This window comes from Chanos chanos, chromosome 8, assembly GCF_902362185.1.
Source record: "Chanos chanos chromosome 8, fChaCha1.1, whole genome shotgun sequence".
NCBI lineage: Eukaryota > Metazoa > Chordata > Actinopteri > Gonorynchiformes > Chanidae > Chanos > Chanos chanos.
In genome coordinates this window covers 47,261,518-47,288,796 of record NC_044502.1, presented here as the reverse complement: position 1 = coordinate 47,288,796, position 27,279 = coordinate 47,261,518, and the positions used below count along the sequence as shown (strand labels likewise).

At 43.9% G+C, this 27,279-nt stretch overlaps 1 protein-coding gene across 1 annotated transcript in view; it reads left to right on the top strand.

The window, feature by feature from the left end:
• Positions 1-27,279, top strand: part of LOC115817968 (dynein heavy chain 11, axonemal) — a 78,404-nt gene that overhangs the window by 10,027 nt on the left and 41,098 nt on the right. Inside the window, exons 19-52 of the mRNA XM_030781155.1 lie at positions 185-301; positions 411-497; positions 741-899; positions 1,242-1,325; positions 1,627-1,785; positions 1,954-2,076; positions 2,199-2,321; positions 4,334-4,558; positions 5,315-5,406; positions 5,917-6,043; positions 7,143-7,209; positions 7,318-7,394; positions 7,946-8,179; positions 10,037-10,168; positions 11,118-11,278; positions 11,515-11,671; positions 11,924-12,069; positions 12,178-12,294; positions 12,821-12,959; positions 13,041-13,133; positions 13,326-13,520; positions 13,664-13,741; positions 13,880-14,012; positions 14,336-14,463; positions 14,854-15,002; positions 15,850-16,000; positions 16,641-16,772; positions 17,191-17,364; positions 19,108-19,312; positions 21,854-22,019; positions 22,838-22,940; positions 24,057-24,296; positions 24,551-24,712; positions 25,953-26,158. Of these exons, the coding sequence (XP_030637015.1) occupies positions 185-301; positions 411-497; positions 741-899; positions 1,242-1,325; positions 1,627-1,785; positions 1,954-2,076; positions 2,199-2,321; positions 4,334-4,558; positions 5,315-5,406; positions 5,917-6,043; positions 7,143-7,209; positions 7,318-7,394; positions 7,946-8,179; positions 10,037-10,168; positions 11,118-11,278; positions 11,515-11,671; positions 11,924-12,069; positions 12,178-12,294; positions 12,821-12,959; positions 13,041-13,133; positions 13,326-13,520; positions 13,664-13,741; positions 13,880-14,012; positions 14,336-14,463; positions 14,854-15,002; positions 15,850-16,000; positions 16,641-16,772; positions 17,191-17,364; positions 19,108-19,312; positions 21,854-22,019; positions 22,838-22,940; positions 24,057-24,296; positions 24,551-24,712; positions 25,953-26,158 (4,841 nt within the window). The remainder of the gene's footprint in view (positions 1-184; positions 302-410; positions 498-740; positions 900-1,241; positions 1,326-1,626; positions 1,786-1,953; positions 2,077-2,198; positions 2,322-4,333; positions 4,559-5,314; positions 5,407-5,916; positions 6,044-7,142; positions 7,210-7,317; positions 7,395-7,945; positions 8,180-10,036; positions 10,169-11,117; positions 11,279-11,514; positions 11,672-11,923; positions 12,070-12,177; positions 12,295-12,820; positions 12,960-13,040; positions 13,134-13,325; positions 13,521-13,663; positions 13,742-13,879; positions 14,013-14,335; positions 14,464-14,853; positions 15,003-15,849; positions 16,001-16,640; positions 16,773-17,190; positions 17,365-19,107; positions 19,313-21,853; positions 22,020-22,837; positions 22,941-24,056; positions 24,297-24,550; positions 24,713-25,952; positions 26,159-27,279) is intronic.

The window sequence follows — 27,279 nt, the reverse complement described above, 5'->3', positions numbered from 1 at the left end:
CTGAAACGCGATACTGTTCAATGCTTTAAACGTCTCCAGAACAAGCAGCAACTTTATCTGTGTCAGAGGTCACAGGTCTGCCCAGGTGTCTGGTTCGTGGAGTAACTGTGAGGGTTTGGCTCGTTGCCCCGGGGCTTTAGGCATGAATAGTTGTTACTGTCCTGTGTGAATCTGTGTGAATCAGGAGCTGCCGGAGAAGTGGAACAGCGTGAGGAAACTGGCCCTCTCTGTGAAACATGAGGTGGCCCCGCTTCAGAACGCAGAGGTGTCCGTCATACGCAGGAAGTGTGCGGCTTTCGAGGTGAATTTTTTCGCTCCTGATTTAGACAGTTGACACGGCTGAGACAGATCATGTAAATATCTGTTTGTTACCTGTGGCATCATTAAGATGTTTAAAAATGTGCACACAGATGAAACTGAGCCAGTTTACAGAAACATTTAAGACTGACGCCCCTTTCACCTACAACTCAGTGAACCCATATGTCTGCCTTGACAAGGTACGTTTGATTTTTTTATGTTTGTTATTTAAATGACATTTAGCCTACAGTCAATTTACAGATAGACGCACATGCACGCACAGATCACACACACACTCCACTCACTCACACACACAGACAGACCATGAAATTTGCATCACACAAAGTGCATTTTAATTTTTTTATCATTTTCTGTCATATGAGTGTGTAGATTATGAGGAAATTTGGGTATAATAAGACATTTCCTCTGATATTTTCTTTCAGTGTCACAGAGAGATTAGCTCTCTGGAGGAGGAGATGGCAGAGCTCCAGGACTCCTGTAGGTTATTTGAGGTGAGCAGTCCCGAGTACAGACAGCTCAGACACTGCCGCAAAGAGATCATCATCCTCAAACAGGTCTGGGATCAGCTGATGTGCACCCAGGTCAGTGGATTATACTCACAAACATTAGTGTCTGCTGACACCTAGCAACATAGCATTTACTTTCAAGGATGGTTAGAGACAATTTTTTTTTTTTTAAAGAAAACACATTAAAAATGCTTTTTTTAAAAACAATTCTTGTGCAATGTTTGACAATAAATGTTGTTAACTTCAATTAACTCACTAATTAATTATCCAGTAAATCAAATTATAATTGATTAACTTAATGTTCTGTAAAATACTGTTAATATTATACCAGATTGATAAATGAGGTGTTATTGGACTGCATTGAAATGTCTTTATGTTCGACACGCTCCTGTGATTCTCTGATGTTCGTATTTGCAGTGGTGTGTGAGAGACTGGACCAGAATGCACTGGAGAGACGTTCACCTTGACCAGATGGATTATGAACTGAGGAGATTTCTTAAGGTGAGACATCCTGTCATCTGTCTGCTACTGTTTCCATATCCTCACCAGTGGACCCAGTCTATTATATCCTCACCAGTGGACCCAGTCCATTATGTCGTCACCAGTGAACCCAGTTCATTATAACTGTCTGGTGCAGCGCAACACTGCAGTCGTGGTGTGTCAGAACATTCCAGATGTGGAATAGATCTGTTTGCAGATTCCTCATCCACAGTGACTTGTCTTTAGCATTATCGCTGAGCCTGCCAACTGCTTGTGAAAGTGTTTGCGATGAGTCTTCTGACAGCGTGTTTATTTCGGTCAGGAGCTCCACACGCTTGACAAAGAGGCCAGGGGTTGGGATGTGTATGTAGAACTGGACAATACACTGAAGAACCATCTGACTTTCTTACGGACTATCACAGAACTCCAGAACCCCGCCGTCAGAAACAGGCACTGGGCTCAGCTGTTCCGAATCACAAAGGTAGGTGAATGGCGAGGCTGGGTTATTGGCTGCACTGTGAATTTGTCAACATGAATAATCTGTTCTAGAGGGATTTTAAGAACTGGCTCGATCAGTGTGTATGTGCATCATCTCTCCTGTAGTGTTGGAACCATCACATTCTCTCTCTGGTACATTCTCTTTGATCAGGCTGATTTGACCCTGACGGACAGAACAACTCTGGCTGAACTCTTGGCCCTGCACCTCCACATCGTAGAGGAGGAGGTCCGTGCCATCATGACCAAAGCAGTAAAGGAGATGGCCATCGAAAAGGTTTTCCTCTTGTCCTCTGCCTCTGCTCCTCCACTTATGAACGTAAACTTTATTTTAGGAGGACAGAACAAAACAATAATGTATGGAGGGGACAGCTCAGCATTGCGGTTCTCTGTGTGCAGGTTTTGACTGAGATCAGCCAGACGTGGGCGTCGACAGAGTTTGTGTATGAGAAGCACTGTAGGACGTCCACTCCTATGCTCAGGTGTGATGATGCAGTGATTGAAAGACTGGAGGAGAATCAGGTATGAATAGCATGTCTCTCCCACAGCATCCCTCAGCATCCTCTTCTCTAACACATTCTGTGTCGTACATTATGAGGTGTAAACATATTACTGACTAACACTGTCTGTCTGTCATATTACTAACACTGTCTGTCACTCTGAGACAGAAACCTCAGATCAGTTGAGAGGCACTGGAAATGAGGACGGATGTGAGGTTTTCTGGTTAGGGTGATTGTTTTAGACAAGAGCTCAGGAGAGGAGGAACTGGAGGTCAGGAGGTCAGTGGTTATGCAGTATTGCCAACATTAAACTTAATTCTTTACAATTAGAAAGTTATGAATTCTTCACTGACCCTTTGTAAATTTGAAACAGACAGGTGTTTTCGACACTTACTGTTCCTGATGAGGAACACTGCTGTGATTGTGTTGACTGAAGCGCGTTTGTCTAGTACCAGTGCCGCCAACACATTGTTTACTGGTCGTGAAACATGTTTAGGGTGCTAACTCTGTCTTTGGACAGAGAAAAAGAGAGAGTGTGTCTGTGTGTGTGTGTGTGTGTGTGTGTGCATATGTGTGTTTGTGTGTGTGTGTGTTTGTGTGTGTGTGTGTGTGTGTGTGTGTGTGTGTGTGTGTGTGTGTGCATATGTGTGTGTGTGTGTGTGTGTGTGAGAGAGAGAGGGAGAGAGAGAGAGAGAGTGTGTGTGTGTGTGTGTGTGTGTGTGAGAGAGAGAGGGAGAGAGAGAGAGAGAGTGTGTGTGTGTGTGTGTGTGTGTGTGTGTGTGTGTGTGTGTGTGTGTGTGTGTGTGTGTGTGAGAGAGAGCAAGAGAGAGGGAGACATGTCTGTCGGCCTGCAGCATTCAGGTCTGTGATTCATGGCTTGAGTGGGAGACCACACATTGCTCTTGTTTTGTGATCATGTCAGAACTGTCTGGGCCTTAACACAATGGGTCAGCAGTGTTTAGAAACCACACTCCCTCATCCACATCCCTCGGGACACGGCCGAACAAAACAGCACCTTACAGCCAACTTCTCACTGCCAAAGCAGCTATCCAGAAGTTTAACCCATGATAAAGAAAACACGTTTCTGCTGAAAGTTAGAGAAAAGCAAATATAGAGAAACCAAAAAAGCATTACGTCAGAGAAATCATCCATGTTTCGGTGTTAGCAAATAAAACTGAGTCCTAGAGTATCAGTACTAACAGATCGCTCTCAACTTAAATAGTAAAGTGATTCAGATTTCTGATTCAGTGATTGGTCTTGCTCAGTTTTAAATTTTAAAAATATAATCTTTTCCTATTGCTTCTCTCTCTCCCTTGTTCCTGCATTCATTCCCTCTACCCTCTCTTTCTGCTCTTCCTCAGAACAGCAGGACTGGGGGGGGGGGTTTGGGGGGTGTGGGTGGGTATGGAAATAGAGCAAGTGAAACTTGCAGCTCTTGGGTTCTGTCCACACATTTATCATTTATCCAGATCAGAACATGGGTCAACCAGTTTTCAGCTCTGAGCTTCAGCTCTCACTGAGACAACCAGTCTGACACCGAGCCCTCCCACCCCGAAACAACACCTTCACCTCTTTTCAAAAACCTATCAGTCTATAAGGAAATTCAATCAATCAATAAATAAAAACCACGTTGCAAAGCTGTAGAGAACATGAGATATGCAAAAAGGAGTGTGTACCCTTTTTACCTTGCATACATTTACATATTAAATATGATATCTGTGTGTCACTACTATGTGAGGATAACTAGTGTGAAGAATTGCTATTAAAAAAGATAATAAAGGAAATCTAAACTATTCTAATCTAATCTAATCTAATCTAATCTAATCTATTCTAATCTAATCTAAACTAATCTAATCTAATCTAATCTAATCTAATCTAATCTATTCTAAACTAATCTAATCTAATCTGTTCTAATCTAAACTAATCTAATCTAATCTAATCTAATCCAGTTTCACAGGTTTGATCACATTTGCTTAAGATTCATTTAAATTGTGTAGATAAGTGGATGTCTCTCCTCTGTCTCTCCACCCACAGGTCCAGCTTCAGTTGATCAGTCAAAGTAAACACGTGGAGTTTTTCCAGCAGGAGGTATCTGAGCTCCAGGCTCAGTTGGGCGTGGTCGACTCAGTGCTCCTGCTGTGGCTGAAGGTCCAGCGTACCTGGGCACACCTGGAGAGCGTCTTCACCACCTCAGACGACATCTTTAGGCAGCTGCCAGATGAAGCCAAGCGCTTCCTCAGCATAGACACAGACTTTAAGGTAGACCTTCACTCTCAGCATAGACACAGACTTTAAGGTAGACCTTCACTCTCAGCATAGACACAGACTTTAAGGTAGACCTTCACTCTCAGCATAGACACAGACTTTAAGGTAGACCTTCACTCTCAGCATAGACACAGACTTTAAGGTAGACCTTCACTCTCAGCATAGACACAGACTTTAAGGTAGACCTTCACTCTCAGCATAGACACAGACTTTAAGGTAGACCTTCACTCTCAGCATAGACACAGACTTTAAGGCAGACCTTCACTCTCAATACAGTCTATCACCACACCTCAGCAAAGTAAGCTTTCATCGTTCAAGTCATTAGTTGTAAGAGACAAAGAAGTCAAGGCTGGAAATTTTGCAAATGTCAACGAATTATAAAATAAAACAACACGCTTGGAATACAAACTAATGGCTAAAGTGATGGGGAACAAAAAATGTTTTAAAAACATAAATGAATAATGAGCTTAAAGTATTGATCAGATTGAATGGGACCCTGTGTGGCACAGCTGTGAGAAAAGGCAGTATGTAAAGTATTTCAGCGCCTCTGTGTGTCACTATAAATATCATTAATTACTGTCCTCATTGCTGCAGAGAGACTAGATACGGCTCAGTTGCTCTTGTTTGACTGTTTAGTAGATTTACAGCTGCTGGTAAGTCATTTCCTCACTGAGCAATAAGTGAAGTATTTCAGATTAAATTCTCCAAACATTTATAACAGCATTAAAACCACATTTGTCCCCTCTACAGGATCTCATGGTTAAAAGCGCTAAAACAAAAAATATCATCGCAGCCACTAACAAACCTTACCTCTTAGAGACACTGGAGGATCTTCAAAACAGGTCAGACCACTGGAACATGAATAAATGTGCCACAATGTAATGTAGAGTAATGTAATGTAATGTAATGTAATGTAGAGTAATGTAACGTAATGTAATGTAATGTAGAGTAATGTAAAGTAATGTAGTGTACCAAAAGCTATTTCTGTCGCTACTGTAGTCCAGTAAACCTGTAACTGTTGCAACACTAGCAACTATTACTGTAACCATTGTATATCCGTGACACTGTAACCATTGTATATCTGTGACACTGTAACCATTGTATATCTGTGACACTGTAACCATTGTATATCTGTGACACTGTAACCATTGTATATCCGTGACACTGTAACGCAGTAACTACTACTAATGTAATGACTATAGCTGCAACTACAGCGACTCTGTAACACTAACTGCCATTACTTCAAGTACTGTGAGATAAAAACTGCTTCTCCTCTAACTACTGCGACACAAAGCGTCTGGTGTGTTTTTACAGGCTGGCTCTGTGTGAGAAAGTCTGGTGTGTTTTCACAGGCTGGCTCTGTGTGAGAAAGCCTTAGTGAAGTACTTGGAAACGAAGAGATTGTCCTTCCCCCGCTTTTATTTCATCTCGTCTGCTGACCTTTTGGACATCCTCTCTAAAGGCAGTCGGCCTAAACAGGTACCAGAACGCAGGAACGACAAGCTGCAATTTGTCATCTTTTCACCGTTATACCATTCACATCTTTAAAGGAGTTCTATTCGTGGGCAACTGATTAATTCCACTGAGTGTAATGAACGCTTGATCACTCAGACATTAGCTGTCTTATACCTGCAATACCAACAATGGCAATGATTAAGGCAGAGATCAGACCAGAATAGAGCAAATTTGAAAAAAGCTCAACCTTGTCTTTAACAAAACCATGGATCACATATCTGTTCATATAAGGCCGGTTTAAATCATGTACAGTGTGTTGGAATACATAATGAAACTATGCAGTTATAATAAGTATGACAGGATTCACGTCGGCAGATAAAACTTACACAGTTTGGAGAAAAATATTATTGTCTCATCTCAGCTATAGTTATTAAGGTTGTCTGTAAAGGTTGTCATCTGACACGTTCATGGCGGAACTCATTTTGAGAAATCATTATATGGAAAAGAAGCATTTACATTAATTTAACAGCTGTTTTTCCTTTAACTCTAATACCTAACAATATTCCTGTATTATGTGTGCATTCATCACATGACAGCTGCAGACATGATGAAATTTCTCATTGTCCCAGTGAGAGGTCAAGTGTCTCTGTCACAGAAATATGATTATGATGATAAAAATATTCTCACATAGAGAATATCAGTGACCCTGACTGGGGGTAGAGCCACCCACGCACGTTGTAACTCTGCTGTGAAGCACTCAAACAGAACGAGGTCAGAGTGTCTCTCTTTCCTCTCAGTGCCTGAGAAGTGTAATTATGCACAGTGGCCAGAGGACAATACATTCATTATGCGAACACCATTATAATGCCATAGCTTCACCGTTAGAGGGGGATTCAGAGGAAGGATGGAGGTAGTGAGAGTGTGGGGAGGTGTGTGGTTCCACTGTGTGAACGGTGAATCCGTATGCACTGCTGTGGCAGAACAGTTATTTTGACTAAGTTGAAAACTGGTTGTGTTTTTGTTTTTTTTTTCCATTCGCTTGATTTTTTTCCTGTTTACACTGTAATCACAGCTGAATAACAATAATAAATTGTGATATAACATGATGTTTATTTTTTCTCAGATTACCCATCACTTAGCGAAGCTGTTTGACAGCGTGGTGGACCTGGAGTTCTCTTGTGAGGGGAGCAGTGTGGGAGACAGGTTCTCCTCTGAGGGGAGCAGTGTGGAAGACAGGTTCTCCTGTGAGGGGAGCAGTGTGGAAGACAGGTTCTCCTGTGAGGGGAGCAGTGTGGAAGACAGATGTGCCGTGGGCATGTACAGTAAAGAGGGAGAATACATGCCATTCCACACTCCGTGTGACTGCACAGGGCTGGTAAGATACTGTTCAATCTACAGGAATGGAGTTTTCATTTAAAGTCAGATTTACATTCACCGTTGTATGTGCAGTAGATGCTTTTGTCCAGAGCAGACTGTAAAAATAAGTGACCTCCAGGTGAAAAGCTGTAGGAATTTGATATGGATTTTATTTTAGGTTCTTCTCTGTCCTTTGCATATTAGTCAGTGAAACTCACTAAGTGAAATCATGTGTTTAGAGTGTAGTCCTAAGTGTGGCAGACTCACACAGTACTGATATAACAGCAGCATAAATCAGATAGGACCATATGCTTTTGGTCTATATGGTTTTGGTAACAGCCTCCCATCTAAGTTAACACACATAAAATAAATACAACTTTGGAAATGATTTATATTTATTCATTTAGAATGAATAATAGATCTGAATAATAAAGTATACACACACACACACACACACACGCATAGACACAAAGATTAAATGCTTTGAAAGTTTACACATCTCTGACATGACATGAGTTTTTTCTCCTTTGATAATACTGATAATGTTTTGTCTCCTCCACATTATGTCAGGTTGAGTTGTGGCTGACTCGTCTGGAGGACTCCATGCGTCTGGCCGTTAGGCAGCACATATCTGACGCGGTGGTGGTTTACGAGGACCGACCCAGAGAGCAGTGGATTCTGGAACACCCAGCCCAAGTGGCCCTCACCGGGTCTCAGATCTGGTGGACGGCAGACGTTGGCCTGGCGTTCGAGCGGTTAAACGAAGGCTTTGAGACAGCGATGAGAGATTACAACAAGAAACAGGTGCATGGGTAACGCGAGGGTCAAAGGTCCTCGTAAACATGGTTCGTGATAAATGATGCCGTCTGACTGATTCAGATCATTTGAATAAAAAGAGAGATTTGAGGCAGAGGCTGATATTCAAACTGAAGCCAGTGGGAATTGCCGTATCCTCACAAACTGCATGACTGAAACCATCTCATTTGGCTTTACACGAGTGTTATGGCATCATGTCCTGACATTCTGCGGTAGAAGAGTTTCACTATGGAACTGAATCATCCCCTGGGAACAGGATGCTTTAATTAAAGTCGCCCGCTTACAGGCCAAGGGTCAAATGTCGTAAAAAAAAGAAAGCTCCTTTCCTCTCGTGGGAGAGGATGTCAGGGTTAATCAGAGGATTTGAATAAAAAATCAACTGAGCTGTTCAGATAAGACAAGAGAGTTTTAACTAGACATTTGTTTGGCAATGCACCTGTATCAGTTCTGTTGTCTGAATATACGGCAGTAACCTATATTTTAAATCATTTTAAAAAACTTCACAGGGTGTTGTGCTCTTCAGGGAGCCGTGTTATCTACATGCGGGACAGGCTCATTCGAGTCTCAGATAAGGTTTTGCAATGTCAAGTTCATTTGATCACCACAGACACGGGCCTGTTTCATGTCCTGTGTGATGCTACCCTCAGTTTTGAGTAGGCTCACCCCCCCAGCACTGCCAGCCTGTCCAGGCTGTTTCTCTGCTGTCAGGAGCTGTCATCTGCTCTCTTTAAGGTTAGCTTGTCCTTGGCCGCTGTTTGAATAATCTGCCTCCTTTCCCTCAAGCCTTTGATTAGAGTCGCTGTCAGATAGCACCAGTGATAAATGTAGTCCAATCGAGACTGCAAGACCTGCTTTTACACCAAATACAGAGCAGGAGAAAGATTACGTATCATTTCACTGTCTGTGACAGCACAGAGACCCCCCCCCCCCAAAAAAAAGAAAAAAACATGTCTCTCTCTTTGTCATACACACACATATACACACACACACACACTCTAACCCCCCTCACTCACTTGCATACAGTGATAGATGAGGTGGGTGCTGATTTGGCCTCCTGACTGCAGTATTTGACCTTGCTCTGTAAATGCAGTGTGTTCTGTCTGATGAGAATGTGGCCCTGAAGACTCACACACACAAACACACTTTATTACCATCCTCCTCCCTCTGGCATGTAAATTGACATAATTACTGTAAGCACAGTTCTCAGATCTCACTATGAGCTCACACAGACTCATATTGTCTTTCACACAGGGCCTCTGCACTTCCCCCACTCAGATCAACACCACTCCGCAGCAATAAACTCACACACCTCCTGTTATGAAAACGCAGCACAGTTATGAGTTTCCACAATAATCCAAAGTAGAAATATTGAGCCATATTAAATAAAAATCAAGAAAGACTGACTTTATAAAAATATAAGTGTATAATTATGTATTATGAAATGTACAGAGGAGTGTGTAGTCCGTTTTCTGGAGGGTCAAACTGTGTGCAGGTTTTTTTCTCCAGTTCAACACAAAACACTATCAAATTCAGCTAATCCAGGTCCTGGGATATTAGATTCATCGGTGTAAGATGAGGACTAGAATAAAACCCAGTAAGAGTGTGGCCTCCAAGAGGAAGTTTACCTTAGTAGGGTTTTGGAGAGTGTTTTATTTTACATTACAAAAGAATGCCAAAACAGTGAGACCGGCACAGATAACATGACAACCACTGGACACTAAACTGATGTTGATGTCTTGTGCTGTTAAAATAATTTAGATGAAGATTTCCAAATACTTCTGGTTTCCAGACGCTGGCAGTGAACAAACTACCACTTCATTCCTAGGTTGTTTTCTGTTTGTCCAGGTTGCCCAGCTCCACACCCTCATCAGTCTGCTAACGGGAGACATGAGACCAGGTGACAGACAGAAGATCATGACTGTTTGTACCATTGACGTCCACGCAAGAGATGTGGTGTCTGAACTTCTCAGTCAAAAGGTTGAGACCATATTTACGGTTCTGTCATAACTGGTCACATTTGTCATATAACACATTCATCACTTCAAGTTTCTGTCATCTGATTTAGCCCTGAATTTTCACCTGTCTTGTCAGCTGGTTAAGAGTTTACAGAATACAACAAACAAAAGTAACTTAGTCCTTCAACTAAAAAAAAAAAAAGACCAATCTAATACTGTCTGTAGAAAGTCAGATATAATTTGCATAATTTGTTTGTGGACTGAGGTTGAGGTTGTCAGGAGAGCCTGAGGTGTTTGCATCGTGTTTACTCTAGCATTGTGCCTCTGCTCTGTGGGACAGACAGCTCAGGTTCCTGCCTGTGTTCCTGTGTTTGTGCTAACTGGTTACCAGTTCTCAGGTCCTTGCCTGTGTTCCTGTGTTTGTGCTAACTGGTTACCAGTTCTCAGGTCCTTGCCTGTGTTCCTGTGTTTGTGCTAACAGGTTCCCAGTTCTCAGGTTCTTGCCTGTGTTCCTGTGTTTGTGCTAACAGGTTCCCAGTTCTCAGGTTCTTGCCTGTGTTCCTGTGTTTGTGCTAACAGGTTACCAGTTCTCAGGTTCTTGCCTGTGCTCCTGTGTTTGTGCTAACAGGTTACCAGTTCTCAGGTTCTTGCCTGTGTTCCTGTGTTTGTGCTAACAGGTTACCAGTTCTCAGGTTCTTGCCTGTGCTCCTGTGTTTGTGCTAACAGGTTACCAGTTCTCAGGTTCTTGCCTGTGTTCCTGTGTTTGTGCTAACAGGTTACCAATTCTCAGGTTCTTGCCTGTGTTCCTGTGTTTGTGCTAACAGGTTACCAGTTCTCAGGTTCCTGCCTGTGTTCCTGTGTTTGTGCTAACAGGTTACCAGTTCTCAGGTTCCTGCCTGTGTTCCTGTGTTTGTGCTAACAGGTTACCAGTTCTCAGGTTCCTGCCTGTGTTCCTGTGTTTGTGCTAACAGGTTACCAGTTCTCAGGCTTTCCTCTGGCTCTCCCAGCTTCGCTATCACTGGGATGAAGAACAGAGACAGTGTTTTGCTAACATCTGTGATGCTCAGTTCCAGTATTCCTACGAATACCTGGGAAACACACCCAGACTGGTTATCACACCTCTAACAGACAGGTAACTCACAAAACATAAAATGTCAGAGCCTCTTTTTAGACCAATGTTTGTCAGTGTAGAGTCTCCGATGTGTCTATAGAGGTGCACTCTAATGTACAGAGTGGTGTATGATAGATAAGGAAATGCTTTTACTTGTTTACGACAGTAACGTTAATGTGAGAATGTGTATGTCTGGACCCTTTAAATGAAAAGGTCAATTTGTAAGTAATCTGTATTGTGGTAATTCCTGCATGCAGGTGCTACATCACACTGACTCAGTCTCTGCATCTGACGATGGGCGGAGCCCCCTCTGGTCCAGCTGGTACTGGAAAGACAGAAACCACCAAAGACCTGGGCAGGGCTCTGGGGGTCATGGTTTACGTCTTCAACTGCTCTGAACAGATGGATTATAAGGTTTGTGAACTGGTATCTGAACTGGTATCTGCTTGTGTGAATAATCAGTGTTTAGACTGGGACTGTATTGTAAGAGGGCAGTGACAAACATACAGCTAACACAGTCAGCTTTTGTGAGATCAGTCAACACACAAGGATGTGTTAGATGGGTCTTGCTGTTTGCTGGGCCATCAATAAACTAGATTCATGTGTTAAATGCCTGGACTGAGTCAGCCGAGATGACGTGGTTTTCCTGGCTCTGTGACCTGTCAGTCAACAGGGAACATGTTTAAGGGTCTGGCTCAGACAGGGGCGTGGGGTTGCTTTGATGAATTTAACCGAATATCTGTGGAGGTGCTGTCCGTGGTCGCCACCCAAGTGAAGACCATACAAGACGCTATTCGCAACAAGATCAGCCGGTGAGGACTGTTATGGGTCGTTTATCCCAAAGCAAAAATCTGGAAGAGCCGTCTCTCTCTGCAGAAGTCACCTATCCTAAGTCATAACTCCTCCTTGTTCTGGTCCAGGTTTGTGCTCCTGGAAGAGGAGATGAATTTGAGGCCCTCTGTGGGTATCTTCATCACCATGAACCCAGGTTATGCAGGCCGGACAGAACTCCCAGAGAACCTCAAAGCACTCTTCAGGTACTGCTGGAGTCATTTGTGCTCTCTTTCGGGTTCTTTGGATCTGCACTGAACCTGATGAGGTGACAATATTGTCATAGTTTTCGCTCAGAGTCACATCTGTGAAGTGTAACCCCATTTCCCTAAAGTAAACAAATGTATACTACACACATACATGGCAATATTTATCAAGCTACAACAATGTTAATTATTCCAAAAGCATACAAAAACTACACACTTACATTACATTAGGCTGAAAAAAGCCAACATGAGATAACATTAACCATTCAGTTAAAGTGAACAACATTATGGTCCTGAAGGCGTCCCAAAACAGATGTTTTATTGTCCTGTACATTAAATTTTATCAGCCCTGGGATATCGGGACTGCATTAGTCTGGAACCTTGCTTATGACACCCCTGTGGATGGCTTATGAATGGTTTATGCATGATTTGTGAATGGTTGGTGAATGGTTTATGAATGGTTTATAAATGGTTTGTGAGTGGTTTGTGAGTGGTTTGTGAAGGGTTTATTAATGCTGGTTTGAAGGCCTTGTGCGATGGTGGTGCCAGACCTGGAGCTAATCTGTGAGATCATGCTGATGGCAGAGGGGTTTGTCAGCGCTCGCGTCCTGGGCAGGAAGTTCATCACTCTCTACAGCCTCTGCAGAGAACTGCTTTCCAATCAGGTACCAGAGTGGCTGTCACATGTCTTAACCCGCACAGTGACATCACAAACATAAAACATCAAACACTGTTCTGTGTTTTAGGATCACTATGACTGGGGCTTGCGTGCTGTGAAGTCCGTGCTTGTGGTAGCAGGTGCTCTTAAACGAGCAGATGAGACCAGACCAGAGGATCAGGTGATGAATGCTTCATTCAAGCAGATCCTTATATCAGTCATTGGACACAGTGTCTCTGACACTGACACTCTGACACTCTGACAGAAGGACCATGCTCTCTTAGTAAACAAGTCTTATTCACTGTTAAATGCGGCCCATCCTGTGTGTCTACTGAATCATCTTTATGCCAAATGTCCCGTGTCTAATCTCCAGGTACTGATGCGTGCCCTGAGGGACTTCAACATGCCTAAAATTGTGACCGAGGACATACCCGCATTTTTGGGGCTGATTGGAGACCTGTTCCCTGGTCTGGAGGTGCCCAGAAGGAATGACCCCGAGTTTGAGAAAGTGGTCAGGCAGAGCACCCTGGAGCTCTCTCTCCAGCCTGAGGAGTCCTTCATCCTTAAAGTAAGTCAACCATCACTCCCCGTCTATAACAATCACTATCGCTACCAGGGTTCAACTGACTGAAAGACTGAATGATCAGTTGACTAACTGTCTGACTGATTGGTTGATTGATTACTTGATTGATTGATTGATTGATTGATCAGGTTGTCCAGCTGGAGGAGCTCCTGACTGTTCGTCACTCAGTCTTTGTTGTGGGAAATGCTGGCACAGGGAAAAGTCAGGTCAGTTTGAGTTTTAAGTCCATTTCATTCTGCATTTTACGTGAGGTAAACACATCAGCATGAGGTGGACTGTGTTCTGCGTGTGCTGAGGCCTTTGTTAAGCCCTCTGAACATTAAGTACCTTCTGCTTTTCACCAGATCCTGAGGACACTGCATAAAACCTATTCTAACATGAAGAGGAAGCCTGTGTGGGCAAGTCTCAACCCCAAAGCCCTGAGCACAGACGAGCTCTTTGGATTTATCCATCCCTCCACTCGAGAATGGAAAGATGGTGAACTTTTTTTTTTTTTTCTAATAAATGCTAAGGCTTTTACTGACACGGCCAGATTTCCTCACAGTACGGACATAATGCTCATACAGAGTGAGTTATTCACGGCTGCATTAACCTTTTAGCCTTTATGGAGACTGAAGAATACACACAAAGAATAAATACAAATTCTGTAAACGCCCATTCTCTCATGAAGAACCATAACACGTATTAGTCGATGTAAAATAACCAATATGACATTAACTCAAGGAGGTTTTACTCTGGAGAGTGAACACGTGCCCTTTTCCTGTGTAGTGATGGTGACTGTGAATGTGTGCTCCTGACAGGCCTGTTGTCTCAGTTCTTGCGAGAGCAGGCAGCCAATCCTCACCTGGGGCCAAAGTGGGTCGTCTTAGATGGAGACATTGACCCCGTGTGGATCGAGTCTCTTAACACAGTCATGGATGACAACAAGGTTCTCCCACATCCTCTTCCTCACCTGTGTGTTGTTTTACAGATCATACTGAATTCGACACTGGTGTCTATAAGGCTTTATCTATGAGTTATAAAACGTTATCTATGAGTTATACAACACTCACACACACACACACAGATAAAAGGCTATGGTCGTGTGTACACTCCTGTAAGCTCTTATTGCCATTTCCCGATGATGTAGCGACGTTGTTTCTGTATGTTTTATGTAGTTAAATAAAGTTTATCTGCAGAATAGTGACAAATACTGCTTTAACAGAAACGCTGTTTAATGGCCCATGGATTTTTCAGTCACTCTAATGTTTAATCTTACATTGCATCGATTCATCCCGCCCATGATGTTGCTGTAAATGTGTGTTTCTTGTCCTGTTAGATCTTAACCCTGGTCAGTAATGAACGCATAGCCCTGACTCCCTCCATGCGGCTGGTGTTTGAGGTCAGTCACCTGAGCTCCGCCACACCCGCCACCGTGTCCCGCGCTGGGGTCTTATACATCAACCCACAGGACCTCGGCTGGAGCCCGTGAGGAACCACACACCCACCAGCCCTCACTGGCTCTGATTTCTCCTATTCAAAAACAGCCCTCACTGGATCTGATTTCTCCTATTCAAAAACAGCCCTCACTGGCTCTGATCTCTCCTATTCAAAAACAGCCCTCACTGGCTCTGATTTCTCCTATTCAATAAACAGCCCTCACTGGATCTGATTTCTCCTATTCAAAAACAGCCCTCACTGGCTCTGATCTCTCCTATTCAATAAACAGCCCTCACGGGCTCTGATCTCTCCTATTCAAAAACGGCCCTCACTGGCTCTGATCTCTCCTATTCAAAAACAGCCCTCACTGGCTCTGATCTCTCCTATTCAAAACAGCCATCTCTGGCTCTGATTTCTCCTATTCAAAAACAGCCCTCACTGGCTCTGATCTCTCCTATTCAAAAACAGCCCTCACTGGCTCTGATCTCTCCTATTCAAAAACAGCCCTCACTGGCTCTGATTTCTCCTATTCAAAAACAGCCCTCACTGGCTCTGATTTCTCCTATTCAAAAACAGCCCTCACTGGCTCTGATCTCTCCTATTCAAAAACAGCCCTCACTGGCTCTGATCTCTCCTATTCAAAAACAGCCCTCACTGGATCTGATTTCTCCTATTCAACAACAGAGTGGAGGGTTGAACGGCTATGTATATTTAGTTTGGATGTCTTTTATAGTTTAATACACCAAACTAAAAACCCTAAAGCATCAAAACTGGATTTACAGTTTGGTGTCATTCAATAAGTTACTCTGCAAACCTCTCAGCGCACTTCTCATATATGCCAGTTCTTCGATTTGACTGGGGGTTTTTAATGGCTGTTTGTACCTTTTCTCTACAGGTTTGTAACCAGCTGGGTGGACAGCAGAGCTCGTCAGGCAGAGAAAGCCCACCTCACCATATTATTTGATAAATACGTTCCTCCATGTTTAGAGCAAATGAGAACGACCTTTAAAACAGTCACCCCAATACCAGAGAACAGTATGGTGCAGGTAACACACACGCACACACGCACACACACACACATACACAAACGCACACGCACATACACACACACACAAACACACACATATACACAGACGCACACATGCACACGCACATACACACACACGCAAACACACACACATACACAGACACACACATTCTCACGCGCATACACACACATGCAAACACACACCCACATGCACATACACACACGCACACGCGCGTGCACACACACACACATACACAGGTGCACACATGTACACGCACATGCACACCCACGCACACATACACACACACACACACACACACGCACATACTTGTACTTCTATTTTTGCAAGGACATTGACAATGGCATCCCCTAGCCCCTTACTCTAAACTCAACCATCACAACTAAATGCCAAACCCCAACCCTTACTCTAACCCTAACCTAAACCTGATTCTAACCTGAACTCTAAAACCAAGTCTTAATCCTCAAACAGCCCTTCTGAAGAAGTGAGGACCAGCCAAAATGTCCTCACTCCCAAGGTCTGAAACTCAACGTAGCTATACAAGTACACACACACACAAGTACACACACACACACACACACACACACACACACATACATGCACAGTGCTCACTAATGATTCATACTGTCTCCATTCTCAGACTCTGTGCACATTGCTGGACTGTTTACTGACCCCAGAGAACGTTCCGGGTGATTCTGCACGGGAAGTGTATGAGATGTACTTTGTGTTTGCTTGTATCTGGGCTTTTGGTGGAGCCTCATACCAGGATCAGGTGTGTGTGTGTGTCATGTCTCCTCTGTGAAAAACGTCACTGATCGGCCCCCACAGAGAGCTCCAGTGATGAATCCATAGATAAAGGTCATAGGTGATGTCCATTCACAGACTTCTCTCTCTTCAGATAGACAGAGAGTGTCATAAGCACTCTTTGGATCTCATGGCAGAACACTACACTGTCCTTAACTGTTTATTATTCATATATAGATGAATCATCTCATATTATACTCAAATTATACGATATTTCTTTAATACTCCAATGGAGACAAGATCTTGAAGAAAAAACTGTCATAATTCAGTTATTTTGGACACCATAATGCAAACTGTATCAGCAAGAATTCCACTAGAGGTGTCTCCCGGTTTGACCAGTAAACCCATAAACTGGGCCTAAACGTGTGTCTCTGATGTCTCTGTAGCACCATGACCACAGAGCTGAGTTTAGTCAGTGGTGGACCAAAGAAATGAAGACCGTGAAGCTGCCTCCTCACGGGACCGTGTTTGACTTCTACCTCGACACTCACACCAAACGATTCCTCCCCTGGACAGACAGAGTACCAGCATTTGAGCCTCAAAATGATACAGGACTACAGGTCAGTCACACTGTAGCACGCTCTGGTCCGTCACACTGCAGGACGCTCTGGTCTGTCACACTGCAGGACACTCTGGTCAGTTATACTATTTGATAATGGGTTAAAGGTCAGTCTTACTGTAGGATGTTGGGGTTAAAAGATCAGTCATTCTGTATGATGATGGGTTTGCAGGTCATTCGTACTGTGAGAGGTGCCTGATGCATGATTAGAGAGAAACTATAAATAAAAACACATCTTTAAAGTCTCCATGATTGCACAAACACACTGTGAACAGTGAATTTGTCTCTGCATTTAACCCATCCAACAAACCAGTAGTGAACACACAACAGACACAGGAGCAGTGGGCAGCATTCCTCTGCGCCCGGGGAGCATTCGGGTTACGTGCCTTGCTCAGGGGCACACAGCCTGTGGATGTTGGGCCTGGGAATCAAACCGGCAATCCTCCGATCACAAGCCCAGTTCTCTAAGCTTTAGACCACGGCTGCCCATTTTAGATTATGTTGGTCTTGTTAAAAACTGATTACATACTTAGACTGAAAAAGTGATCAAATCCGCTCAGTACCAGAGCGCTTGATTGAACAAAAAAATAAGATATTCTTTCTGCCACTGAATCTGCTGAGAGCTCAGCTCCCTCAAACATTTCCACGTGAATCATTTTCTCGCGGCTTTGACTGTTGTGTGTCACAGGCTGAACACAGATCATGACATCATCCTAAAAAGACTTTTTTTTTCCCTGAGAGGTTTCACACCTTCGTTCAGAGACCCTTTAATCTGTAAACAATGAAAAGCTCATTTTGAACAGTTAGACTGTTTGAATGGGTCGGTGCACAGGAGGGGAGAAAACTGTTTCCATTCAGGAGGTCAGGACCTCCCCATGGGATATGATTAGAACTCTGAAAATACAAGTGAGTGAGTGTGTGTGTGTGTGCGTGTGTGTGTGCGTGTGTGTGTGCGTGTGTGTGTGTGTGTGCGTGTGTGTGTGCGTGTGTGTGTGCATGTGTGTGTGTGTGTGTGTGTGTGTGTGTGTGTGTGTATGTGCCTGTGTGAGTGTTTGTGTGTGTGTGCGTGCGTATGTATGTGTGTGTGTGTGTGTGTGTGTGTGTGTGTGTGTATGTGTGTGTGTGTGTGTGTGTGTATGTGTGTGTGTATGTGTGTGTGTGTGTGTGTGTGTGTGTGTGTGTGTGTGTGTGTGTATGTGCCTGTGTGTGTGTGTGTGTGTGTGTGCATGCTGCTGGTTTTCCATAGGGAGATGATTGTGACTGGCTCATACAGCTTCATTGTTCCTTTAAGTGTATACAAGTGGACTGGACAGTGAAAATGGTTGAATTATGAATTATTCTCTGCTCACTGATTTAGCCATGGTAATTTGTTAATAGTGTGTGTGACCCCTGTTTGAAGTTGCTCATTTAAGGTAATGAGATGGATAATTGACATGTGTGCGGCCAAGCGAATCAGCTTCATGTTGAGAGCCATATAGTCAATGTTGTTTAGTAGTTCATTTCTAAAATTTCACAACTTAAGATGAAACTTTTTGTGATGCTTGGCACTGCCTCATAAATGTTAATGAAGCTGAAAAAAACATTTGGCCACATTCTGAACAGACACCACGTTTTTTGTCTTAATAGTGCTACCTGTGCGTGTGTGTGTGTGTGGTGTGGGGGGGTGTATGTGTGTGTGTGTGTGTGTGTGTGCGCGTGTTTCTGTGTGTGTGTGTGTGTGTGTGTGTGTGAGTGCTTTCCACAGGCACTGTTCGTACCCACAGCGGAGACGGTGTGTGTCCAGTTTTTCATGAGGCTTTTCCTGGAGAAAGCTCGGCCGGTGATGCTGGTGGGCTGTGGGGGCGTGGGGAAGACCTCTCTGGTCACACACCTGCTTCAGACCCTGCCTGACACCTTCAGCTCCACCAGAGTGCCCTTCAACTTCTACACCACCTCCTCCACGCTGCAGAGTGAGCGAGAGTCACATGTCCTACACTCAGGGCTTCTGATGTCATCCTCACAGACTCCCTATCATGCCTTTTTTCAGTCCAGTTTTACACTACTGTTCATAGCTTTAGGAAACGCTGAGATTCACACAGTGAATAGTGAAGTAAGCTCTGTAACAGAGGTGTGAGTTAAATCCAGTTTCTATCACAGCCAGTGTGAGACAGTTACAGCAGGACAGTACTGCAAATACCAGCCTGTTAGCCGAGCCCTGTCTCTGTGCTCGTCTCAGCTGAGCAGAGAAATACAGCGTTTTTTGTTTTTTTTAGCTCTGAAGCTCCATCTGGTGGACATTTGTCACAGAATAAAGTCATCTTACCTTAGGTTTGGGGTTGTCACAGGGTAAAACTATGAAACATACCTTATCAGGCAATTTGTATCATATTTATCAGGAAGTAGTGATATATGAAATATTTGTTTTTCTAATCTGTGACTGCCGAGTGTAAAGTTTTTTGTTTTATGTGCCTGTCTACTGCTCATTGGACACATGATAGTATGAAAGAGCATTTAGCCCAGGAGGTGTTGATGTCCATGAAAAGGTTTGTGAAAAGTTATTTTGTGCTGTTTGACCTACATCATAGGTGAATATAGGTGACAAATTTTGTGTGTCAGACTGTAACAGTGGGGAGTGTAACAGTGGAGAGGGTGTGTCAGACTGTAACAGTGGAGAGGGTGTGTCAGACTGTAACAGTGGAGAGGGTGTGTCAGAGTGTAACAGTGGAGAGGGTGTGTCAGAGTGTAACAGTGGAGAGGGTGTGTCAGACTGTAACAGTGGAGAGGGTGTGTCAGAGTGTAACAGTGGAGAGAGTGTGTCAGAGTGTAACAGTGGAGAGGGTGTGTCAGACTGTAACAGTGGAGAGGGTGTGTCAGAGTGTAACAGTGGAGAGGGTGTGTCAGACTGTAACAGTGGAGAGGGTGTGTCAGACTGTAACAGTGGAGAGGGTGTGTCAGACTGTAACAGTGGAGAGGGTGTGTCAGACTGTAACAGTGGAGAGGGTGTGTCAGACTGTAACCGTCGAGAGGGTGTGTCAGACTGTAACAGTGGAGAGGGTGTGCCAGAGTGTAACAGTGGAGAGGGTGTGTCAGACTGTAACAGTGGAGAGGGCGTGTCAGACTGTAACAGTGGAGAGGGTGTGTCAGACTGTAACCGTCGAGAGGGTGTGTCAGAGTGTAACAGTGGAGAGGGTGTGCCAGAGTGTAACAGTGGAGAGGGTGTGTCAGAGTGTAACAGTGGAGAGTGTAACAGTGGAGAGGGTGTGTCAGAGTGTAACAGTGGAGAGGGTGTGTCAGACTGTAACAGTGGAGAGGGCGTGTCAGACTGTAACAGTGGAGAGGGTGTGTCAGAGTGTAACAGTGGAGAGGGTGTGCCAGAGTGTAACAGTGGAGAGGGTGTGCCAGAGTGTAACAGTGGAGAGGGTGTGTCAGAGTGTAACAGTGGAGAGGGTGTGTCAGACTGTAACAGTGGAGAGGGTGTGTCAGAGTGTAACAGTGGAGAGGGTGTGTCAGACTGTAACAGTGGAGAGGGTGTGTCAGACTGTAACCGTCGAGAGGGTGTGTCAGAGTGTAACAGTGGAGAGGGTGTGTCAGAGTGTAACAGTGGGGAGTGTAACAGTGGAGAGGGTGTGTCAGAGTGTAACAGTGGGGAGTGTAACAGTGGAGAGGGCGTGTCAGAGTGTAACAGTGGAGAGTGTAACAGTGGAGAGGGTGTGTCAGACTGTAACAGTGGAGAGGGTGTGTCAGACTGTAACAGTGGGGAGTGTAACAGTGGAGAGGGCGTGTCAGAGTGTAACAGTGGAGAGGGTGTGTCAGAGTGTAACAGTGGAGAGGGTGTGTCAGACTGTAACAGTGGAGAGGGTGTGTCAGAGTGTAACAGTGGAGAGGGTGTGTCAGACTGTAACAGTGGAGAGGGTGTGCCAGAGTGTAACCGTCGAGAGGGTGTGTCAGAGTGTAACAGTGGAGAGGGTGTGTCAGACTGTAACAGTGGAGAGGGTGTGTCAGAGTGTAACAGTGGAGAGGGTGTGTCAGACTGTAACAGTGGAGAGGGTGTGCCAGAGTGTAACCGTCGAGAGGGTGTGTCAGAGTGTAACAGTGGAGAGGGTGTGTCAGACTGTAACCGTCGAGAGGGTGTGTCAGACTGTAACAGTGGAGAGGGTGTGTCAGACTGTAACAGTGGAGAGGGTGTGTCAGAGTGTAACAGTGGAGAGGGTGTGTCAGAGTGTAACAGTGGAGAGGGTGTGCCAGAGTGTAACAGTGGAGAGGGTGTGTCAGACTGTAACAGTGGAGAGGGTGTGTCAGACTGTAACAGTGGGGAGTGTAACAGTGGAGAGGGCGGAGTCAATGTTAGACTTGGTGTTCCAGGGAATCTCTATTATTTCTTTTTGCTGCATGTATCTGATATTCAGTTCTATGTGGATGTCTGCCTACTTGTCAGTGATGTCTGTGGCTGTTGTCAGTGATGTCTGTGGCTGTTGTCAGTGATGTCTGTGGCTGTTGGCCTCTTTGTGTAGGAGAGCTAGAGAGGCCTCTGGAGAAGAGGGCAGGCCGTAACTACGCCCCTCCAAGGAACAAAAAGCTGATCTATTTTATCGACGACTTTAACATGGCTGCAGTAGACAGCTTTGGGACAGTCCAGCCACACGCACTGGTACGACAACACCTGGACTACGCACACTGGTGAGGGCAAAACAGACATACACAACTACTGAACAGACACACAAAAATACACGCACAGTTACACAATTACATACACAGTATTCTGTATTACACAGTTAAGACAATACAGTGGGCAGGTGCTTTAAGATACACAGTCACAGGGGATGGGTTCGTTCTACTTATTCTCTCTCTCTTTTTTTTCACAGATTTATTAAAAAAATAAAAAAATAACCTCTCATTTGCATACATATTCTGACACTGTATTTAGTACTTTTATAGGACCATATTTGGCAGTCTTCTTGTTTATGCTTCTGCCATCCTTGCACACCTGGATGTGGGTAGTCTCTCAGACCCCTGGGTGTGTCAGTGTCTCAGACTCCTGGGTGTGGGTAGTCTCTCAGACCCCTGGGTGTGGGTAGTCTCTCAGACCCCTGGGTGTGGGTAGTCTCTCAGACCCCTGGGTGTGGGTAGTCTCTGAAAACCCCTGTTTTAGAGGAGCTACGGGGAAGAATGGGATGAACTGCCCGTATCCAGGTGTGCAAAACTGAATAAAGGGTCAGAATACTAATGCAAATTAGAGATTTCAGTTGGGTTTTTTTTAAATAAAACTTCTGGTAAATGTATAAAATTTGTCATTAGGGAATATTGTGTGTTGATATCAGAAAAGGATCGGTGTTGAAGTAAGACAGTAACGTGGGTAAAAGTGCTGGAGGATGAATGGCTGTGACTGCAGTCTGGAGTCGCTGTATAAAGAAATTCATTCAGAACAAACGATGAAAATGCCGTATGACTTCAGAGCGTGCTGAGGGATATTCTACATGCTCTGTCTCTAACGCCAGGTATGACCGTGAGAAACGGTGTATGAAAGAGATACACAACACTCAGTATATAGTCTGCACGAACCCCACTGCAGGAGGCTTCACCATCAACGCTCGGCTACAGGTATTCAACCCTTCACCAGCACAACACAGCCACCATCACAAGGTTCAACTGGTCACCAGCACAACACAGCCGCCATCACGATATTAAACACAACACAGCCGCCATCACGATATTAAACACAACACAGCCGTTATCACAGTATCAAACTGGTCAGCCTAAATCAGTTATCACAGTATCAAACTGGTCAGCCTAAATCAGTTATCACAGTATCAAACTGGTCAGCCTAAATCAGTTACCACGGCATCAAACTGGTCAGCCTAAATCAGTTATCACGGTATCAAACTGGTCAGTCCAAATCAGTTACCACAGTATCAAACTGGTCAGCCTAAATCAGTTACCACAGTATCAAACTGGTCAGCCTAAATCAGTTATCACAGTATCAAACTGGTCAGTCTAAATCAGTTATCACGGTATCAAACTGGTCAGCCTAAATCAGTTACCACAGTATCAAACTGGTCAGCCTAAATCAGTTATCATGGTATCAAACTGGTCAGCCTAAATCAGTTATCACAGTATCAAACTGGTCAGTCTAAATCAGTTATCACAATATCAAACTGGTCAGTCTAAATCAGTTACCACAGTATCAAACTGGTCAGTCTAAATCAGTTATCACGGTATCAAACTGGTCAGCCTAAATCAGTTATCACAGTATCAAACTGGTCAGCCTAAATCAGTTATCACAATATCAAACTGGTCAGTCTAAATCAGTTATTACAATATCAAACTGGTCAGTCTAAATCAGTTTGTCTCTAAGAGGTTTGGATATGGCTGATATGTGTGATATGTTTGATATGTTTGATATGTGAGATCACACAGTGGTCGTCTGTATTACAAAAAGTTGGTAACATACAAATTTCTATTCACACCCCTTGTACGTGAAAGCACATTAAAACTTCTCTCTCTCTCTCTCTCTCTCTCTCTCTCTCTCTCTCTCTCTCTCTCCCTCTCCCTCTCCCTCTCCCTCTCCCTCTCTCCCTCTCCCTCTCCCTCTCCCTCTCCCTCTCCCTCTCCCTCTCCCTCTGTCTCTCTCTCTCTCTCTCTCTCTCTCTCTCTGTCTCCCTCTCTCTCTTTCTCTCTCTCTCTCTCTCTCTCTCTCTCTCTCTCTCTGGTCTGTAGAGGCATTTTTCAGTGTTAGCTGTGAGTTTCCCTGGTGCTGGGGCTCTGTGCTCCATCTTTGGCTCCATACTGAACCAGCACCTGCAGAGTCAGTCATTCAGTGGCGCTGTCCTGAGGACTGGAGCCTCAGTGGTCCAGGCTGCTGTCTCTCTCCACAGGAGGGTCACACACAGCCTCCGCCCCTCTGCTACACGCTTCCATTACCTGTTCAGCCTGTGGGACTTATCCAGAGTCTTCCAGGTCAGAGCCTCACAGGACAGCCGGTCATCAATATGCTGTTCTTTGATCCGGGAACTGCTGTTTAATTGTCTCTAAATCAATTCATTTGGATTAAAATGGATTTTTATGTGTCCTTATGGTGTAAAATACATACAGTATGACAGTACGTGTGTGTGTGTATCTGTGTGTGTGTGTGTGCGTATGTGCGCATGTGTGTACCTGTGTGTGTGTACCTGTGTGTATCTGTGTGTGTGTGTGTGTGTGTGTGTGTTCAGGGTCTGTGTTTCTCCAGCCCAGGCTGTGTGAGAGACATCTGTGACCTGGTCCACCTGTGGATGCATGAGTCTAACAGAGTTTACAGTGACAGACTAATAGAGTCTTCTGACTCACAGCTCTTCCATAGACTCCTGCAGGACACAATCCACAGTAGCTTTGAGGTAAACACACACACAGCACAAAGAAAACTACAGCCCTGGAATAGAGGAGGAGTCTAAATCTGAACGGCTGAGTCTGGTCCTGGTTCTTTTCCATGTCCTCGATACTTACAGTTAGCTGAGATTTTTTAGACAGATCAGTGGTTTGAGCCACAGGCTGCTATGTGTGTTAATAATTTACTGAAATGCGTGCGGTGTATTGCGTTCTTGCATTCACATTTAAAGTGTAACTTTAATCCTGTTGAGTCACTCATTCTGCTCTTCTGTTGTGTCTGGTCATGCAGTGGGTAACAGAGCTGATTTGGTTATGCAGTGGTTGGGTAACAGAGCTGATTTGGTCATGCAGTGGTTGGGAAACAGAGCTGATTCAGTCATGCAGTGGTTGGTAAACAGAGCTGATTCGGTCATGCAGTGGTTGGTAAACAGAGCTGATTCAGTCATGCAGTGGTTGGGAAACAGAGCTGATTCAGTCATGCAGTGGTTGGGAGACAGAGCTGATTCAGTCATGCAGTGGTTGGTAAACAGAGCTGATTCAGTCATGCAGTGGTTGGGAGACAGAGCTGATTCAGTCATGCAGTGGTTGGGAAACAGAGCTGATTCAGTCATGCAGTGGTTGGGAGACAGAGCTGATTCAGTCATGCAGTGGTTGGGAAACAGAGCTGATTCAGTCATGCAGTGGTTGGGAGACAGAGCTGATTCAGTCATGCAGTGGTTGGGAAACAGAGCTGATTCAGTCATGCAGTGGTTGGGAGACAGAGCTGATCCGGTCATGCGGTGGTTGGGAAACAGAGCTGATTCAGTCATGCAGTGGTTGGGAGACAGAGCTGATTCAGTCATGCAGTGGTTGGGAGACAGAGCTGATCCGGTCATGCGGTGGTTGGGAAACAGAGCTGATCCAGTCATGCAGTGGTTGGTAAACAGAGCTGATTCAGTCATGCAGTGGTTGGGAGACAGAGCTGATCCGGTCATGCAGCGGTTGGGATACAGAGCTGATTTGGTCATGCCTTGGTTGGGAAACAGAACTGATTCAGTCATGCAGTGGTTGGGAAACAGAGCTGATTCGGTCATGCAGTGGTTGACTGTGTTGTAGAGGTTTTGTGTTGCCCTGGTTTAGGGAGGCCACAATGATGACTGGTTTGGAAAACTTTATTTACACTGCAAACAGACCTATCAGTTTAATTGGTGTTACTTAATGTCAGCCTGAAACATACTCTCTCTTTCTCTCTCCCTTTCTCTCTCATAGGGTTTGGATGAGACCACTCTACAGCAGCAGCCCCTCATGTACTGGCCTTGCGGTCAGCAGTCCGGGGCGGGGCCAGGGCGGGTATTCTATGAGCCTGTCAGAGACTTGCAGCAGCTGAGGAGTGTCCTGACGGAGGCGCTAGAGAGTTACAATGAACTACACTCTGCCATGAACCTAGTGCTGTTTGAGGAAGCCATGCAACATGTGTGCGTGAAGTTCACACCTGAGATTGAGTACAGAGAGGCTCAGGGCAAGAACATTTGATTTGACAGTAACACATGTTATTTGTGTCTTCATTTCTTTGCTTATTAAATTTAAACTAGGAATGCTCAGCCATGCATGTAGTAGAGATATTGTTTTGTTGCAGTATGGTGTTCAGTGTATCACAGTGTAAAGTTGTATATTTTGTCATTTATTAGTATTATAGATCTGTATTATTTCTTGTGTAGTATAGGTTTATGTATTTTGTTGTGTAGTGATATGGTAGATTTGTATATTTTGTTGTGTAGTGATATGGTAGATTTGTGTATTTTGTTGTGTAGTGATAGTGTAGATTTACATATTTTGTTGTGTGGTATAGATTTGTATATTTTGTTGTGTAGTGGTATGGTAGATTTGTGTATTTTGTTGTGTGGTGATATGGTAGATTTATATATTTTGTTGTGTAGTGATAGTGTAGATTTGTGTATTTTGTTGTGTGATGATATGGTAGATTTGTATATTTTGTTGTGTAGTGATATGGTAGATTTGTATATTTTGTTGTGTAGTGGTATTGCAGATTGGTACTGTATGTTTTGTCATGTAATTTTAATGTGGATTTGAATATTTTGTTGTTTAGTGATATTATTGATTTATATATTTTGTTGTGTAGTGGTATTTTTGATTTGGGTATTTTGTTGTGTGGTGATATTGTAGACTTGTATATTCTTGCTGTGTGGTGATACTGTAGATTTGCATATTTTGTTATGACGTGATATTATAGATTTGTAAAAAAAAAAATTGTGTAGTGTAGATTTGTATATATTGTTGTGTAGTGGTATTTTTGATTTGTGTATTTTGTTGTGTAGTGGTATTTTTGATTTGTATATTTTGTTGTGTAGTGGTATTTTTTATTTGTGTATTTTGTTGTGTAGTGGTATTTTTGATTTGTGTATTCTGTTGTGTAGTGGTATTGTTGATTTGTATATTTTGTTGTGTAGTGGTATTGTAGATTTGTATATTTTGTTGTGTAGTGGTATTGTAGATTTGTATATTTTGTTGTGTAGTGGTATTTTTTATTTGTGTATTTTGTTGTGTAGTGGTATTGTAGATTTGTATATTTTGTTGT